The sequence below is a fragment of the Populus alba genome, chromosome 5 (assembly GCF_005239225.2).
Source record: "Populus alba chromosome 5, ASM523922v2, whole genome shotgun sequence".
Classification (NCBI taxonomy): domain Eukaryota; kingdom Viridiplantae; phylum Streptophyta; class Magnoliopsida; order Malpighiales; family Salicaceae; genus Populus; species Populus alba.
Window position 1 is genome coordinate 5,831,849 of NC_133288.1, and position 16,635 is coordinate 5,848,483.

General features: G+C 35.0%; 3 protein-coding genes across 3 annotated transcripts; 2 read left to right on the plus strand and 1 right to left on the minus strand.

Annotated features, from left to right (window-relative positions):
* Positions 1–1,623: 1,623 nt before the first annotated feature.
* Positions 1,624–3,759, minus strand: LOC118031744 (uncharacterized). The gene is made up of 4 exons (XM_035036240.2): positions 2,683–3,759; positions 2,514–2,567; positions 2,202–2,386; positions 1,624–1,919 (listed from the first exon to the last, which is right to left on the minus strand). Exons 1-4 carry the CDS (start codon positions 3,413–3,415, stop codon positions 1,830–1,832), a joined length of 1,062 nt encoding a protein of 353 aa, XP_034892131.1. The 5' UTR covers positions 3,416–3,759; the 3' UTR covers positions 1,624–1,829.
* A 2,978-nt stretch (positions 3,760–6,737) lies between these two features.
* On the plus strand, positions 6,738–10,953 carry LOC118031758 (nudix hydrolase 2). The gene is made up of 10 exons (XM_035036249.2): positions 6,738–7,071; positions 7,183–7,274; positions 7,502–7,718; positions 7,825–7,890; positions 8,027–8,164; positions 8,484–8,561; positions 8,637–8,687; positions 8,799–8,833; positions 9,576–9,684; positions 10,481–10,953. The coding sequence occupies exons 1-10, from the start codon at positions 6,994–6,996 to the stop codon at positions 10,664–10,666; spliced, it is 1,050 nt and encodes a 349-aa protein (XP_034892140.1). The 5' UTR covers positions 6,738–6,993; the 3' UTR covers positions 10,667–10,953.
* Positions 10,954–12,306: 1,353 nt separating this feature from the next.
* On the plus strand, positions 12,307–16,594 carry LOC118032493 (acyl-coenzyme A oxidase, peroxisomal). The gene is made up of 7 exons (XM_035037209.2): positions 12,307–12,841; positions 13,342–13,457; positions 14,083–14,963; positions 15,268–15,447; positions 15,548–15,714; positions 15,799–15,922; positions 16,130–16,594. The coding sequence occupies exons 1-7, from the start codon at positions 12,390–12,392 to the stop codon at positions 16,283–16,285; spliced, it is 2,076 nt and encodes a 691-aa protein (XP_034893100.1). The 5' UTR covers positions 12,307–12,389; the 3' UTR covers positions 16,286–16,594.
* Positions 16,595–16,635: the final 41 nt, after the last annotated feature.

Genomic DNA, 16,635 nt, shown 5'->3' on the forward strand with positions numbered 1-16,635 from the left:
CTGTAAGAAAACATCCCTTAACCTCTGAATGATGTCAGTATCCGACCACGATCTCTCCATCAGTAACGGGTTAAAAAACTAGGGCCTCTCTGGATAATCCTGCTAGGTTACTGTACAGTCAAGAAATTTGCAGAAAGGAAAGGAAAAGGTCCAATGTGTTGTACTGGTCATTATTTATTTTGTAATTAACTATACCAGAACCCACCATAAAAGCAAAGGACAGGCTCAATTATACACCCAAACCTCAACCTAAACCTAAACCTAAACCACTAAAGAATCCCACGTATAAGCAAAACCATTTTAATTTACTTTACATAAACTAAAATAATTTCAGGAGCAAGATATCGTCAAACAACATTTCATTAAAACACTCAAGCTGCTACTCTATAAAAAGCTTTCTCGTTTTCTTTGTATAGAAGAAGCCTGGGACCCTGGGCGAATTACAATCTCCTTCCTCGATCGTTCATCTATTCTAAAAATCATAAATTGGACTTGAAGGGTAATCAATTTTGGTTCAGCCTTGGAGTCAACTTGAGCCTTGTTCCAGGTAATAGGTCGAATTCCCCATTAACTTAAATAATATAAAAATAAAAATAATTATTATTGTAGTTTTAAAATTTAATTCGAGAGTCGACTTGAATCACGAGTTGAGTTGACTATTAACTCGGGTTAACATAAAAATAAAAATAATTATTATTATAATTTTAAAATTTTACTCGAGAATCGACCCGAAACTAAACTCAAGTCATATATCAGATTAACCATTGACCCGATTCATCATAATAATAAAAATTATTATTATAATTTTAAAACCTAACTAAAGGATTAACTTAGTGTAAGGCTCAGGCCATGGATCGGGATGTTTAACCCAGACTGACCCAAAACAACATAAAAATAAAAATATTTATTATCATAATTTTAAAACTCAACTTCAAAGTCAACTCAAAGTAATATCTAAATCATAGCTTGAAAAGGTCAACTCAGATTAATCTAAATTAAAAAAAATTTAAAAAAACCTTATTTTGACCAAAAAATTTATATATAAAAATATCAATAGATTTTTTAGCAGTATTATATTTCAGGTTGACCGGGTCGCAGGTTAACCTGAATTTTTAACCGAATCATGTAGAACCAATTATTTCTTATTTTTTCTTTTAACTTAGAACAATCTAAACCTTAAATCAATCAAGTCTCATCTAATGTCTAGTAATACAATAAAATAAATTTTCCAGATGAATCCAAATCACACTAAACACATGAAAAAACAATTATTTATATATTCATATCTAATCCAATCCAACAAGTATTATCCAGCAAACCATACACTGCGAATAGGCCTGGGGAATCGTTTATTTATGCTTTCATTAGTTGTCCAGGGACTTGGTCTAAGGTCAGAAGGCTAATCTCTTAAGTACGAGCAGTAAAAGAAAAGCAGGTTTCGTATGGTCTGGAACCTGGCAAAAGGGTGAAAATCACAAGCCATAAGTGTTATAAAAGAAACCCATCCAATCAGCAATAAGCAAACCAGATAAAGACATTGAGAACACCAATATAATCAGCCACCATAGAAAGAGGTATATGAAATGCGGAAATTTTATCCTCTAGCATAGAAGTTTTTCCTCATGTAAAAGCAATTGCAACAACAAATCTTATAAATGGTGCAGATATAAATTTTTTTTTTAATAACAATAGTAAAACATAGGAGAACTTTGCTAGACAAGCCAAGATCACACAGAAGTGCATGTGTACATTACACATACTGTATGCAGAAATAACAAGAATTAGAATGACAAGACAATCCTACAAACATCAGATGCATCAGAAGCACCCTAAAGTGTGTCCGAAGGCATCCCAGTGATCATCTCTAGATCCATCTTGCAGCTGTCCCTCAAATCTTTCAGTGTCACGTATCCAGCTTGCTGCAAGGAAAATTTGGGATTTAAGTCAAAATTCACAGTTCATGATAATAAGAGAGTGATCAAAATAAGTCATCAGGGCCATTGATTTGAAACTCGTACGGAGTAAACCCAACCAAAAAATCAAAATTCAGGTAAACAAAATATAAATGATTTCAAGGAAAGACACAATAGATCGTGATTCCAGCAATAGGAATCGGGAGTCCTTCTGACAAACCAGGGAAAGGATCCAAATTTTCCTCATTGAGAAACGTTATCTAACAAAGCAAGAAAATCTACACTCACAAGTTGGCTGCTTTCATTAGCAAACATATCCTCCATGTGTCGAAAGTGGGACCTCCACAGATCAGTGAGGTCAGATACTAATTTCAAGGATTTGTTAGAGTTTACTTGGCTATGAATGTCTGCCTCGTTTCCCCTAGCATATTTAGTAACCAAGATTCCCGCTTCTTTCTGACTCTTCCTCAATGCTGCGAGGAAAAAGAAACACATGAAGTCAACAGCCGAAAACAGGTGCATCACATTGACAAAACATAGCAATTTAGAAAAACGTAAATGCAGTTCTAGCAATAATTAATTTGCTCCAGACAAACATACCAGATTGTCGGCCTTTAATGTCCTGGTAATATAGGTCCGACCAAATACAAGCAGCTGCTTGACAAATTGCGAAGTGAAAGGCTCTCTTTAGATACATACATACATATATGAGCACTAAATTTCGGTAATCAATAGTTATAATGGAAATTACAAAGAAAGCAGGGCTTACCTTTCAAGCAAAAAGAACAGGAGCAAGCTTTGAGCATGTCAGCACCTGCATTCAGATTGGCACAAACATCACCCTTGAGAGTTGTGCACTTTTCCGACTCAAACGATTTCAAACCCTGTGAAGTGGGCAACCTCGACCACTCAACAGGCCCACATGTTTCTCTAGCTAACCTACCAACACCAGAATCATTGTCATCATTTGCAGAAGCACCACCACCTAATGCTTGACCAACTGGATTGATCAGCATAACATTGGAGGTGAATTTCCCTTCGCCATCACTATCTTTTGTGCACGGCCCAGAGCTCGTATGCACTGAACCACTAGATGTACAACTAACTTCCCCAATACTGTGTGTACCTGCACCACCACTCTTGACAAGATCAATACAGCCATTTATCAAATTAGATGTTTCCTTAGCATCACTAGGCCTATCTGCGACAACAGACACACCAGCTACATTCTCGTCTGAAACATCAATCTCCCAGCTAGTTGCCAACGAATTGCAACCTTTCTCAATACCACCACATTTCTCTTTCACCAAATCTTCAACTCCTAAACAAACTTGTTTTGCAGAACCTGAATCCCCATTTACACTATCCACGTTCTTACCACACCCATCTCTACATTTAAGCCCCAAATCACCAGAAATCAATGAAAACACCCTTTTTTCCGGAAAATTGGTCACATCCCCCAAAGCGGCACGCGGTTTGGAAGTGAAATTATCTCCACTCATTGTTAGTCCAACAGAAACAAGAAACAGGTGAAAAAGAACCAGTAACGAAATCAACTTTCAAATTCAGAAAAACGAAAAACCCACTTCCCCGATTAGCTAAAAATCAAAGAAATTTGCAGCGAACCCACTAATCCACAAGACCTAAAGAACAAAACTTTTGAATTCGTCAACAGAGATCTACACAGACAACGTTAAAGTAACCAGTAAAAATAATGCATTAAGCAACTAAAAAAGAAAACACCTTGTTTCGTAAGATGCTGAATCTGGACATATATTGTGGAAAGATTGATGGTAATGGCACGAAGCCTTAAAATCTGTGAAATTTTGAAATATTAAAGAATGAAAATGTGCGCGGCAAATAACATCTGCAAATTTTGGGTAACGAAAAGTTGACGGCGTAAGTAGTAATCCGGTTGAGGCGGGAACCATGTTGATTGGGCTTTGAATTACTTGGGCTCTAGAGCGGGATAGTGTTATTAAACCTGCGACCAACCTTTTAACATGGAGGCCTGGTTAAGTTTGGGTTTTATGTTGTGAAATTTAACCGGGTTAAATCTAGAAGAGAATAGATTTGATATATATATATATATAGTGTTTTTTTTTGGGTGTGCGATCTTCTACAGAATCGAATTTTGATTAATAACTCGAGGGATACATTCACTTGCCGACCGGACTGAGCATCATCAATTTTGTTTGCTGAGAGGCTTGCTGTTTCGAATCCATGTACGAGGAATTAGCCTAAAAATTAACTTGTCTTGCAAAAGGAGTCTAAAATTAGCACCTCAACTTCACAGAAACAGTTAATTCAGTCTTTATAATGGTAATTTGACACCCTCATCCCGCTAATTATGCTACTAAGTACTAGCTATCAATGTTAACCTTTGATTGCTTGACTACTAGCTATAGATTGCAGATGCTGTCTGCAGCAGGAAAAAAAAAAACAGAGAAAAACGAAAAGGAATTAAATAAAAGCCCTAATTAACTTTGAAACCCACCGCCATTGATGCTTTCTCTCTTCCCACGTTCATGAGTTTGCAATGTGTTTTCTTATTAAAAATCAATCATTTTAGAGAAAACCTTCAATATTCATGTGGCAAGGCAAGTTAGGGTTTGTATGTTAAATTGATCGTTTTGTTCCTTTTTTAGGGAATTCGTCTCGTTAAAATATAATTTTCATGTTTTTTTTTAATATATCAAATAAAATGCTAAATCTGAATCGATTATTCTATGTCTATAAGAGTAAATATTTTTGTATTTATATCAAAAAAATATACTTGTATTTATATATGAAGTCTCTCGAAAATATTACTTTCTCTTTTATATTAAAATATAACTAGAGTTGACATTATACAAGCCCGTCTTGATAAATATAATAGTTTATTTAGGACTCTTGAATTATACATTCAAACTCTATGTTTTTTTATTTAATTATGACTTAGTAGTTAGTACTCGTAGCTTGGAAAAATTAGTTTATTAACCTTTATGGTTTCATAGAACACATATTCAAACCCTATGTTTATAACTAATAATGTCTATGTTGCATTTCAATTTATTTGTTGATTTTTAAGAAATATAAAGACTAATTATAATTAATGAGATGCGATGCAATGTAATAGTTTGATAAGAAAATAAAATTTTTTTTGTTTGTTTGAAAAACACTTCATCTAAATGGAGAATAATAAGAATTAGTCAAGGGACATTTAATTAGATCCATACCTGTAATACCTAAGAATTGATCTCGTGCACCCAACTAGACCCATTCGTGAAAAATGGGTTGGTAGCAATTAAACGAGCTTTTATGATTTAAATGGTTGATGAGAAATGGCCCATGACTCCATGTTCTCGCTTATGAATATATACGCACCTAAAAGGATATATATAAAAAAAAAAAAAAAAGGCCATAAATATGCCTCAACCAATAAGTGAAAAATGTGTACATGCAAGATTCCATGGGAAACAATTGAAGAAATAAGTGATGAAGCTGTAAAACAACTACACACATAAATTAGGCCTTTGCATTTTACAAAACTAGACATAAATTAGGCTTGATTGTTGAGCTTGACAAAGTGGTGGAGGTTTGCTTCAAAACAAGATAATTATAAAAATACAAATTATTAAATGCTTAAATCAATAGTTGTATGAGAGAGAAAAAAATAGATGTAGAATTAGTTGTTAAAAAAATAATGTTTTGTCTAAGATTTATTTTTTATTTACTTGATAGCTCAAGATATTTATAAACTTTAATCATGTCAGCTCATCTTTAATGGTGTCCAGAGATGTTATCATAGTGATTAATAAAAATGTTGGTGCCTATAATTGATTGTAATATTTAACACCATCATTGATGAGAAATTAATAAATGATAGTGATATATTAAAGAAAATAGTTATTGCTTAAGAAAGAGGTGCATATCTTAAATAAAATGTATTGCGTGGTTATCAATGACCGAAAAAGATGGTGATGTGTATAAAAATATATACTTGCAAAAATAATATATCAGTTAATCATAAGAGTATTATGAAAGGTGTGCTACAATGCATTCTAACTCCTCGAGATTAAAAAAAATATGCTGAGAACAAAATTTTATTAGGCACAATCATTTAGGTCGAGACCCGAATAATTACACGCGCGTGTGTATTGTTGTTGTTGTTATTCAGGTTAATGCCTAATAATGATAAAAAGTTATTGGTATCTGGGCTAAATGGATCAAAGATGACAAAAAGTTTTTTTTTTATTTTTTCTTGTGTCACATGGCCCTAGCAATACTAAATTAATTATTTTTTTAATAAAAGTTTGTACATATTCCCTTCAATTTTTTAAATAAAGCGTTCGAAAGACCCAACTAAGGAGAAGCTGGGGGAAAGAAATACTTGAGTGTGTTTGGCAGTGTGGTAGCAGTTACTTTTTAAATAGCTTTTCATGCTGAAATACATGTGAATGATGTTTTTTATTTTTTAAAAATTATTTTTGACATCAGCACATCAAAACGATTCAAAAAGTATAAACCGAACTCAATTTTAATAAAAAAAAAAATTGAATTTAGACAAAATACTGTTTGAAACGGAATGCCAAACGGTGTCTAAAATATTATTTGTGTGCATGAAAATATTATCTTGATGGATTGTGAAAGAGTTCTAGTGATCTATGTTAACATTTATGGACAAGGATGATCATGATTACCTGGAAACGAGTGGTCATGGAGACTAGAGACATGCAGTGAGCGAGAGTTCATGGGAAACAATCAAAGAAGATGAGGAGGAGTTATATAAAATTATAAAATAGCTGCAAGCAACACATAATGAGCACACAGAATCACTCAAGAGTAAGCTGCGATGATGTTATATTAAACTCTAGTAACGTTGCTCGGATAATGAAATAAGAATAATTTTATAAAAAATAAACTGAAAAAACATACTTTTTAAAACAAAAATCAAAGAAAAAAACCAGAATAAGTAAGAATAATATTTTAATATTTTATTTATCATTCATGTAAACAGGAAAACTAAGTTAATATTTTTTTAATATTTTTTTGGCTTTTCATTCATAACATCCCTGTATATGCCCTAAGTCCTTTTTCGATGAAATCTCATCGATTCTGCAAGTTTTCAAGGGCTAGAGCAGACCGGCGAGGTATCATTGGTGAAGGGTTCCGACTGGTCAGTAGTGTATTTTTATTTAGTTATTATTGTCTCTATAGCTGACTTGAGCGTACTAAGATGCTTCTAGTTTTCCTTGTTTCTGTATTTTTTTTATCTATCCGGAGAAAGGGACTTGCATTATTATTATTAGAAACATCAAGATTAGTCAAATTTACAATCAATCCAAGGACCTCTTCAAGGCAATCGTACTATTCATCTAGGTAAGATCGAGTTTTGGGGCTGCTTTGTGACAAATACAATAGGATTCATGACAGATTTCACCTCTCATAGCAAGATAGAGCGATTTCAAGGTTTTCCTGGACTTAACTCAGTTGTAAATCCTTACTTCTCCTTGTGCCAGCAGGCTCTTAGTTGGGTTTCGAAAGGGCATAGCATAACTGGACAAGTGATTCTTGATTTTTTTATTTTAATTTTTTTTATGGTCCAGTAATAGACTCCCAATCTCAAGAAGAAATATGTCGTCTCCCCCAACCAGTGTATTGAAGGGACAGACAGCACTACCAACAGATAAAGTTCAACAGATTGGGCTACTTAATGCAGTTAATGATAAATATGGAGGAGTTGTGGTAGATATGAAGGAACCCATGGACTCTCACATCTATGTTCCTTTGCTCAGAGCTTCGATATCCCAATGGAGGCAACAGGTAAATAAAACTGAGAACCTCCTTTTCGAAAAGATCATGGCTAGTTACTAAAAAGATCTTACGTGTTAACTGCACCATGTTTAACTTGTTTTCATTTTTTCTTAAGGGGAAGAAGGGTGTTTGGATCAAATTGCCTATTCAGCAAGCTAACCTTGTTGAACCTACAGTTAAGGTGAATCACAAATGCAAAGTGGCATGCCTCTGAAATTCGTACACTTAATGTTTCCAACTGGAAACAATTATAATTGATTCAATGTCTCCATTGCGTTCCTGGGCATGATAGAGTGTTTTTGTAATTAATTGTGCAGGAGGGTTTTAGGTACCACCATGCTGAATCAAATTACTTGATGCTGGTCTATTGGATTCCTGACAGTCCTGATACTCTTCCTGCAAATGCTTCACATATAGTTGGCATTGGTGCCTTTGTTATGAACAATAAGAGAGAGGTACTTCTTCTCGACTGTAGCATTCATATATTTATGCTTTTCTCTGAACTTAAGGTGGTGGTGGGTCATCGAGTAAGGAAAATTCAATTTTCTCTTAGTTCACCCTTCTTGTTCCGTCATTGGTAGGCTGAAAATGTGATTTCTGATCTTCAAATCAGGTTCTTGCCGCTACAAAATAGTTATTTAATGCATAGTATGGTTAGCAAATATAAAGAAATTCAATAAAATGCTAAAACAGTAATTCAGTTAGAAACTTTTGTTGGTTGGTTGTCATGATTATTCAAGTCTCATGTTGAGGTCAAATTATTCTATGCGGAAGGTGCTGGTAGTTAAGGAGAAACATGGATATTTCAAAGGTAAAGATGCATGGAAGTTTCCTACAGGCGTTGTTAATCAGGTAAGCATTATATGATGGTGGTTATATGTTAATGCTTTTTCATGGTGTGCACATGGTGAAATTTTGCATCCGCAGGGTGAGGATATTTGTGCGGCTGCAATTCGAGAAGTAAAAGAAGAGACAGGAGTAAGTTAAATCCCACAGGTTTCAAACAAAATTAAATGCTGTTGTATTTTGCATCCTCTGAAGTCTTCACATCTTTCTAACATTAACATCTTTGGCTTTATAATGGTTCAGATTGACACAGAATTTATGGAAATTTTAGCATTCAGGTAAGAAGATCTCTTCTCATTAATCACTTCAATTTTCCATTCCTTTCTTTTTAAGTTATCACTCAAATGTTTCCACTCCAAGAAAAAGGGGAACAGAAAAACATGAGATAAGAATTTCATTTTAAAATGACAAGATATGATGTGCTATATTAAGGCCTTAATGAACACATAACTTATCTTAGCAAACCTGTTTAGTTGGTTTGGGCATGAAAAGTGAATGTAATCTCTAGTTTCGTATGCTTGATTACAGAGTAGACAGGTAGGATCAGATAATTCTATCTTTTTGTAGGCTTAATCTTTCGCCTATTGATAGCAAACCAGCTGAAGAAACCCTGTTTGGGATGTGTAATGTGCTCCTATTTACTCTTAGCCAGCCAGGCTCCCCTGCCCACCCCCATTAGTGAGCTTCCATTAAATAGTCTATTTCGGAGGCGTTAGGGTAGATACACTCATGTTGCATAACCCAGTCTGAATAAGAAAAGATCCTTCGATCTTGTAGGTGACATCAACCAATGATTTCTATCAGTGATTGCTGTAACATGAGTTTTGAGTATGGGGATCCTCCATGCTCAGTATAAGGCGAGTGGATGTCGGTTTTCTATTATTTGCAAACTAAAACCAGAGTCGTCCATCTTTAATTGTGAAGGATACTAACATTAAAGATGAAATGTTTCAAGTCTTTGTACAATTTACATACGCTTGTTCCTGTTAATTGATTTCTCCTTTTTGTTTTTATGCACAGCCAAACCCACCAGCAATTCCTTGGAAAATCAGATTTATTTTTTGTTTGCATGTTACAACCACTATCCTTTGACATCACAAAACAAGATTCAGAGATTAAGGCAGCCCAGGTACTATTCATCTTTTTGACAGTGTATTTTCTTGTACTTGAACTGGACATTGTAGTACATGTCAACTATTAAACAGGATAAATATTCTCTTCAAAAAATTGAACCAGTCATTGAAGTTACAATCGCATTATCTTACTTCAAAAAGCTAGTAATGTGTTCCATCTTGAGGGTTGACATTTGTGAATGAAATGCTTTGGTACTTGATTTTGCGTCAGCATTTTAACTCAGTTTTTGGGCCCTTATAGTTATGAGTTGAATGCACCCTTGTAGAGACAAAAACCAACACAATACGAGTATGAGGAATTTTCAGTATTACATTGTTGTGATTTGGCCATCCATGGAATCATGTCAGATCCATGAATGCGAAAATCAGTGAAGCACTAGCATGATAATAGAGAAAACAAATCACAAAAAGTTAACTTATGATGTATTTAGAATCCCTTGTCTAAATGAAATATTTTACAAGAACCGACAAGGAATTCTCTTGATAACTGGCTGTTTTGATCCTTTGAAACAAGTAGGTCTTTTTAGGTTAGGAGGGCCTAATGACTATAGCTCGAACCTATCCAACTTTCACATTGTGATGGCATGCTGTTCACGGACTAGCTATACCTACGATTTCTTTTTTTGGGTCAACATTGAATATCAACAATGTAGTTCATTCAATGATAAATCTATTATGAATTAATCGGAGAAAAATATAAAATGTGAATCCATAGAGATCTCTAATGATTATACTAATAACAATCATTTTCTTTTTCCTTTCCTTTCGTTTGTTTTTGTTTTTTGTTTGCAGTGGATTCCAATCGATGAGTATGTGAACCAAACTTACAACCGGGAACACAAGCCATTCGAATATATTGCCAAGATATGCTTAACTAAGTCACAGAGTAACTATGGTGGATTTTCAGCAGTGCATACACTAACATCATCTGGTAAACAGCCCTATTTGTACTTCAATGGGCAAGATTTCAAACCGTGATAGCATTCTTCGTAGAATATATAGTCGTGTTTGAGAAATTAATTAGTTCGTATATGTGCTAAAATATTCTCACAGGGCTTGGTCGTGTTTATTAGATTAAAGAAATAAATAGAGCATATGGGTCTTTCACTTAAGCACCAAACACAGTTCATGCAGACTCATTCCTCTTTGCCTTCAACTGTTCATATGAACAGTGTGCTTTTATTTTTTTGTTCATTGAACTTTTAATTTTTGCAATTTCATCCTCCAAAATTATAATATAATTGTTTTTTCTGTTTTTCTTTCAATATGCATTATCTCCAATGTGCTTAGATTTTTAGGATATTCAAAATGAATTGGTTTCGATTGTGTGAAATCAGAACTTAATTGGGGTTGAAAATAGAAAATAAATGAACTAGGATCATATTTGACAAAGAACAAGAACACATTCCTCATTGAGATTTTCGTGTGGGAAACTTTTGTTCTATCCCAAAAATCTTAGATTTTCTATCATTTGGTCCCTATTGTTCTGGAGATTCATGTTTCAAAAACCAAATTTTATTTTCTGTGTTTCAGTCCGAGAAACGAGAGAATGTTGGAAAATTTTGAGGGTATTTTTTTTACAATCAAATAATTTTTATTATAAATTGAAAAGCTTATATATGGATTCAATAAAATAATTCAAAAATTATTTGTAATGATAAATAATAATAACTCTGTCGATTATAATCAAAGATTATGAAAGGAAGTTGAGATTAAAAAAAAAGAAAAAAGAAAGAAAAGATGAATAATATTTGTCAGCAAAAATAAATTATTGTCAGCAAAAAACAATTGCAGATATAGCTCATAAATGTTGATAGACCACGACGTTGCTTGTCCCCCTAGAATAAAAATAAAAATAAAAATAAAATGATGTCTACTCCAATCCCATGGAAACAGGTGGAGACTGCTTTATTAAGATTTACACACATTGAATCATACATAAATATATCCACATGTTTATAAATATCAAGGAACAAGTCCCACGTGATTGGACGAAGAAAATTTATGTTTATTTGGTAAACCTAAGATCCCAACCATTTTATTAACAGAAAAACAAAAGAGAGGTATTAGTCTTCAAGTAACATAAAAATAATATGTTCAACCTTTTGTCTCCCTTGCCGTTAAAGTTTGTTTGTGGAGGCTATTTGTCTCCTTTCTGCCGATTTCTTTCTATCTCGATAATAATAATAATATTTTATTAGTTATTTTTTATTATATATATTTTAAAATATAATATATAAGAAAAATATATATTCTATTTAAAAATAACAAGAATATCTTTACTTATAATTTTATTTATTATCTATCTATTTTTTTTTAAATAAACTCTAAAAAATAACTAAGAAGATGCTTTTAATTATCATATATGCACCTTAGAATTTCTCCTACTTTTGTATTTATTTTCTGTCAACAAAGAAGAGGCAAAACCCGAAAAATCTCTCTCGGTTCTTATCACTCAGTTTCATCATCAGAACATACTCACCTTGACGTTGAAAGGCGCGCCAATGTTAACAGCCACGCTTCCTCCCATCACGTCTCGCCACCTGTACACTCTTATAGGCCCCACGTCTCTCTCTCTCCTCTCCCCTTCCCCGTATAAAACTATAAAGTATAAACAAAGAAAGCAACCTCGCAATACCTTTCACCTCTGCCTTCATTCATTGATCATTGATCACCACCACCAACCCCTAAAGAGGTACAAATGGAACAAAACAAGCAAAATCCCACGGCCGAGAACGAAACACTTATCGTATCTCGACGAATCCAACGGGTCTCCTTGCACCTGGCACCCGTACCCCGCCCTCTGCATGAGCATGACACTCAGGAGCAGCTAGGGTTGTTTCCATGTGCAAGATCAGCAAAACTTGAGGTGGAAACGGAGAAGTTGTCGCTGTACATGAGAGGGAAATACAGAGAAATACAAGAGAAGATTTATGAGTATTTTCATGCAAGGCCAGAGCTGCAAACACCGCTGGAGATTTCAAAAGATGATCATAGAGAGCTATGTTGGAGACAAATGTATGGTTTGATTAAAGAAGCTGGTATTAGGCCTTTAAAATATGTTGTTGAAGATCCTGGCAAGTATTTTGCTATTGTTGAGGCTGCTGGTGCTGTTGATATCTCTCTTGGTATCAAGTTGGGAGTTCAGTATAGGTGAGTGACTGATCATTTCTTCGTTTTTCTCTTCTGGGCTTTGTTTTTGTTTTTCCTTCTTTTCTGCAAGGTAGATAGGGAAATTAAGACATGGTATTTTGTCTTGTAATGCTTGCTTATTCATGAATTTCTGTTGAATATTTGCTTTCTCTGTACTTGGCATTCACTGAGGGTTCTACTGTGAATCAATTTATGCAGCCATGCCTCTCTCTTTTTCTAATGATTTATTTCATACTGATGGTATTTGGATCATCTATCCTGAGTCATTCCCTTGTTCATGCCTATTACTCTGTTTCATTTGCTGTCTTTAGAATTTGTTAAGCTCTATGTTTCTTCATGTAGTCTTTTGAAATTTCTGCTTCTTTCCTTTTCTTTTTGGTTCATTCATGGTGTTGAGATATTAAAGATGATAACCTGAGAAAAGCAGTTAATTTTGTGACCTTTGTTTTTCTGTTGAATTGTTCATCATCTGTTTAGATGAAAGTTTTTTAAATTTGCAGCCTTTGGGGAGGCTCTGTGATCAACCTAGGAACCAAAAAGCATAAGGATAAGTACTTTGGAGGTATTGACAGTTTGGAGTATCCAGGTTGTTTTGCTATGACGGAGCTTCATCATGGTAATCTTTTCTATCCGTATTATTTCGTAACTCTCTCTCTGTGTTTCTGATATTAAATTAAACCTCTGATGGTGTGGTATTAGCTACCTTAATATTTCTCCATTGATGTTATGTATCATACATCAACGGAGTATCGCAACTAGTTCTCAGCTCTACCTGTAGCGAACTTCAGGAGGATTGCAAGTCATCATATTTTTTTTTTTTTTTGAATTGTAATATTGAAGCATTATCTTTGAGTAGACGAGGTTTCCTGCAGAAACATATGCGCTGCATAAATAGTGAAACTTTCTGAAGATATGTATGTGATAGTCCCTATTGAGTTGGGTTAGAAATGGCTGAGGTCCCAGTATTTTATGTGGAAGGGCATCTAAGCATTGTCGTTTGTTTTCACTTCATTGTTATCTGTCATGACTATGATGCAGAACTGATTCATTAACTAAAAACAAACACAAAACATAAGAGAACAAATTGTAGATTATAGTCCTAAGCTTTTCATTTTTATGTTTTTATTTACTTTTCCGTGAGAGTGTCACGTGGGAGTATGCATTTTTCTGTGTTTTACTTGAAATTTCTAGAATTGCAACATTGACATATTTGAACTAAACTCAACGTTTGTGCTTCAAAGGCTCAAATGTTCAAGGTCTCCAAACAGATGCAACATTTGATCCAACTACAGATGAATTTATAATTAACACACCCAGTGACGGGGCCATCAAATGGTGGATTGGCAATGCTGCAGTTCATGGAAAATTTGCTTCTGTTTTTGCTAAGCTGATGCTGCCTGATCATGATGCTAAAGGTGTCTCTGATATGGGTGTCCATGCCTTCATTGTTCCAATAAGGGATTTGAAGACCCATCAGGTACTTCCAGGAATTGAAATACATGATTGTGGTCACAAGGTTGGCCTGAATGGGGTAGATAATGGAGCATTAAGATTCACTTCAGTAAGAATTCCCCGAGATAATCTTCTCAATCGATTTGGAGATGTGTCCCGGGATGGGAAGTACACAAGTAGTCTTCCAACCATAAACAAACGATTTGCTGCTACACTAGGGGAACTTATAGGTGGAAGGGTAGTCCTTGCGTCTTCTTCAACTAGTATCCTCAAGATTGCTAATGCAATTGCCATCCGATATTCTCTACTGCGCCAGCAGTTTGGTCCTCCCAAGCAACCTGAAGTTAGTATTCTTGATTATCAGTCTCAACAGCACAAGCTCATGCCAATGCTGGCTTCAACTTACGCATTTCATTTTGCCACTTCGTATTTGGTAGAAATATATTCTCAGATGAAAACGACACATGTTGAACAATTGGTTGGAGATGTCCATACACTTTCAGCAGGCCTCAAGGCTTATGTGACGTCCTATACAGCAAAATCATTGAGTGTCTGTAGGGAAGCCTGTGGTGGCCATGGTTATGCTGCCGTCAACCGGTTTGGTATCTTGAGGAATGATCATGACATATTCCAGACATTTGAAGGGGATAACACAGTACTTCTACAACAGGTTGCACATCTCATTTTATCGTGTCCTTGCTTGAAAACCCTCAATGCAAACTCCTAGGTTGTTTGTTGCATAAATCCCGAGGATACCAAAATTCATGGTGCTAAACTCTAGGAGTAACAGAAAAGATTTGAACTGTTCATGAGATGGATTTGTCACTAAACTGGATGTAAGGTTCATTTATGGATAAAATGAAATAAGAACCACTATGAACATTACTATCTATCTCTAGAATTCTGGTATTATAGATTACTAGGCATTGTTTCTGTTCAGATGAAAGCTTGATCTGAATGTTTACTTGATACAGGTAGCAGCTGATCTCTTGAAGCAATACAAGCAAAAATTTCAAGGTGGGACACTGGCTGTTACATGGAACTATTTGAGAGAATCAATGAACACGTACCTTTCACAGCCAAATCCTGTAACAGCACGCTGGGAAGGTACAGAACACTTGCGAGATCCTAAATTCCAACTGGATGCCTTCAGAGTGAGTTCTTATCCTTGGTTGTTTCTTAAAAATCACACGCATAAACCCAGCAATCATCTCTATTTTTTCTCTAAAAAACTTGTGATTCTTCTTCTTACAGTACCGAACATCTAGATTGCTTCAAAGTGCTGCTGTTCGACTTCGCAAGCATTCTAAAACTCTTGGGGGATTTGGAGCTTGGAATCGATGCTTGAATCACCTTCTGACACTTGCAGAGTCTCATATTGAGTCTGTCATCCTTGCAAAGTTCATTGAAACCGTGGAGAAGTACCTCCTAAACCCATCTACAGAACATCCCATCTTTTTTTTATTGTCGTTAATTAGTTTCTAATTTCCCGTTTTATGTGCTAGATGTCCCGATGCAAGTACACGAGCTGCTTTGAAACTTGTCTGCGATCTTTATGCCTTGAATCAAATCTGGAATGACATAGGAACCTATCGAAATGTTGACTATGTGGCACCAAACAAAGCTAAGGTATTCAAATGTCCTTCAGAATTGAAAAAACAAAAAAAAAAAAAGGAAAGAGAAAAAAAGCCAGGATGTTTTGAACCAGAAGCCATATTGGTGCTACAACAATTTCCCCCCTGATCTCTGCATTTTAGATCGTTAAAATGAGTTGGATTGTGGAGAACATGTGGGTCTTCTGCATACTTTCATTCATTTTACTATCGCCTTGTGCAGGCAATCCACAAGCTGACAGATTACTTAAGTTTCCAAGTGAGAAATATTGCGAAGGAGCTTGTTGACGCATTTGATCTTCCAAATCATGTTACAAGGGCCCCAATTGCCATGCAGTCAGAAGCTTATGCTCAGTACACACAGTACGTTGGGTTCTGATTTTAATAGGAAGCTGAAGGCAGCAAAAGATAAAAGTTAACAACTGAAGCTCCCCACATAGGGGATGAATTCTCTCAATCGTTATTCTTGTTGTTTCTTCCTCGCTTAAAACTCTTTTGGGTCAAGGTAGAATAGCATCTCCGAAAACCTAAGCTGGCATCCTCTAGTGCGTGAGGATAATGTTGTCAAAATTGAAAGAACTATACGTTGTTGTAGTTTGTTCAACTAAACTCTTCCCAAAGGCAGCTAATGCTTGGTTCAAATTTTTTTAATGAGAGAACAGGGGAACTGTCTGTATTGTAGAAAGAAGACAGGTACCATTAGAACTCAACTTTAAAAGTAATGGAATT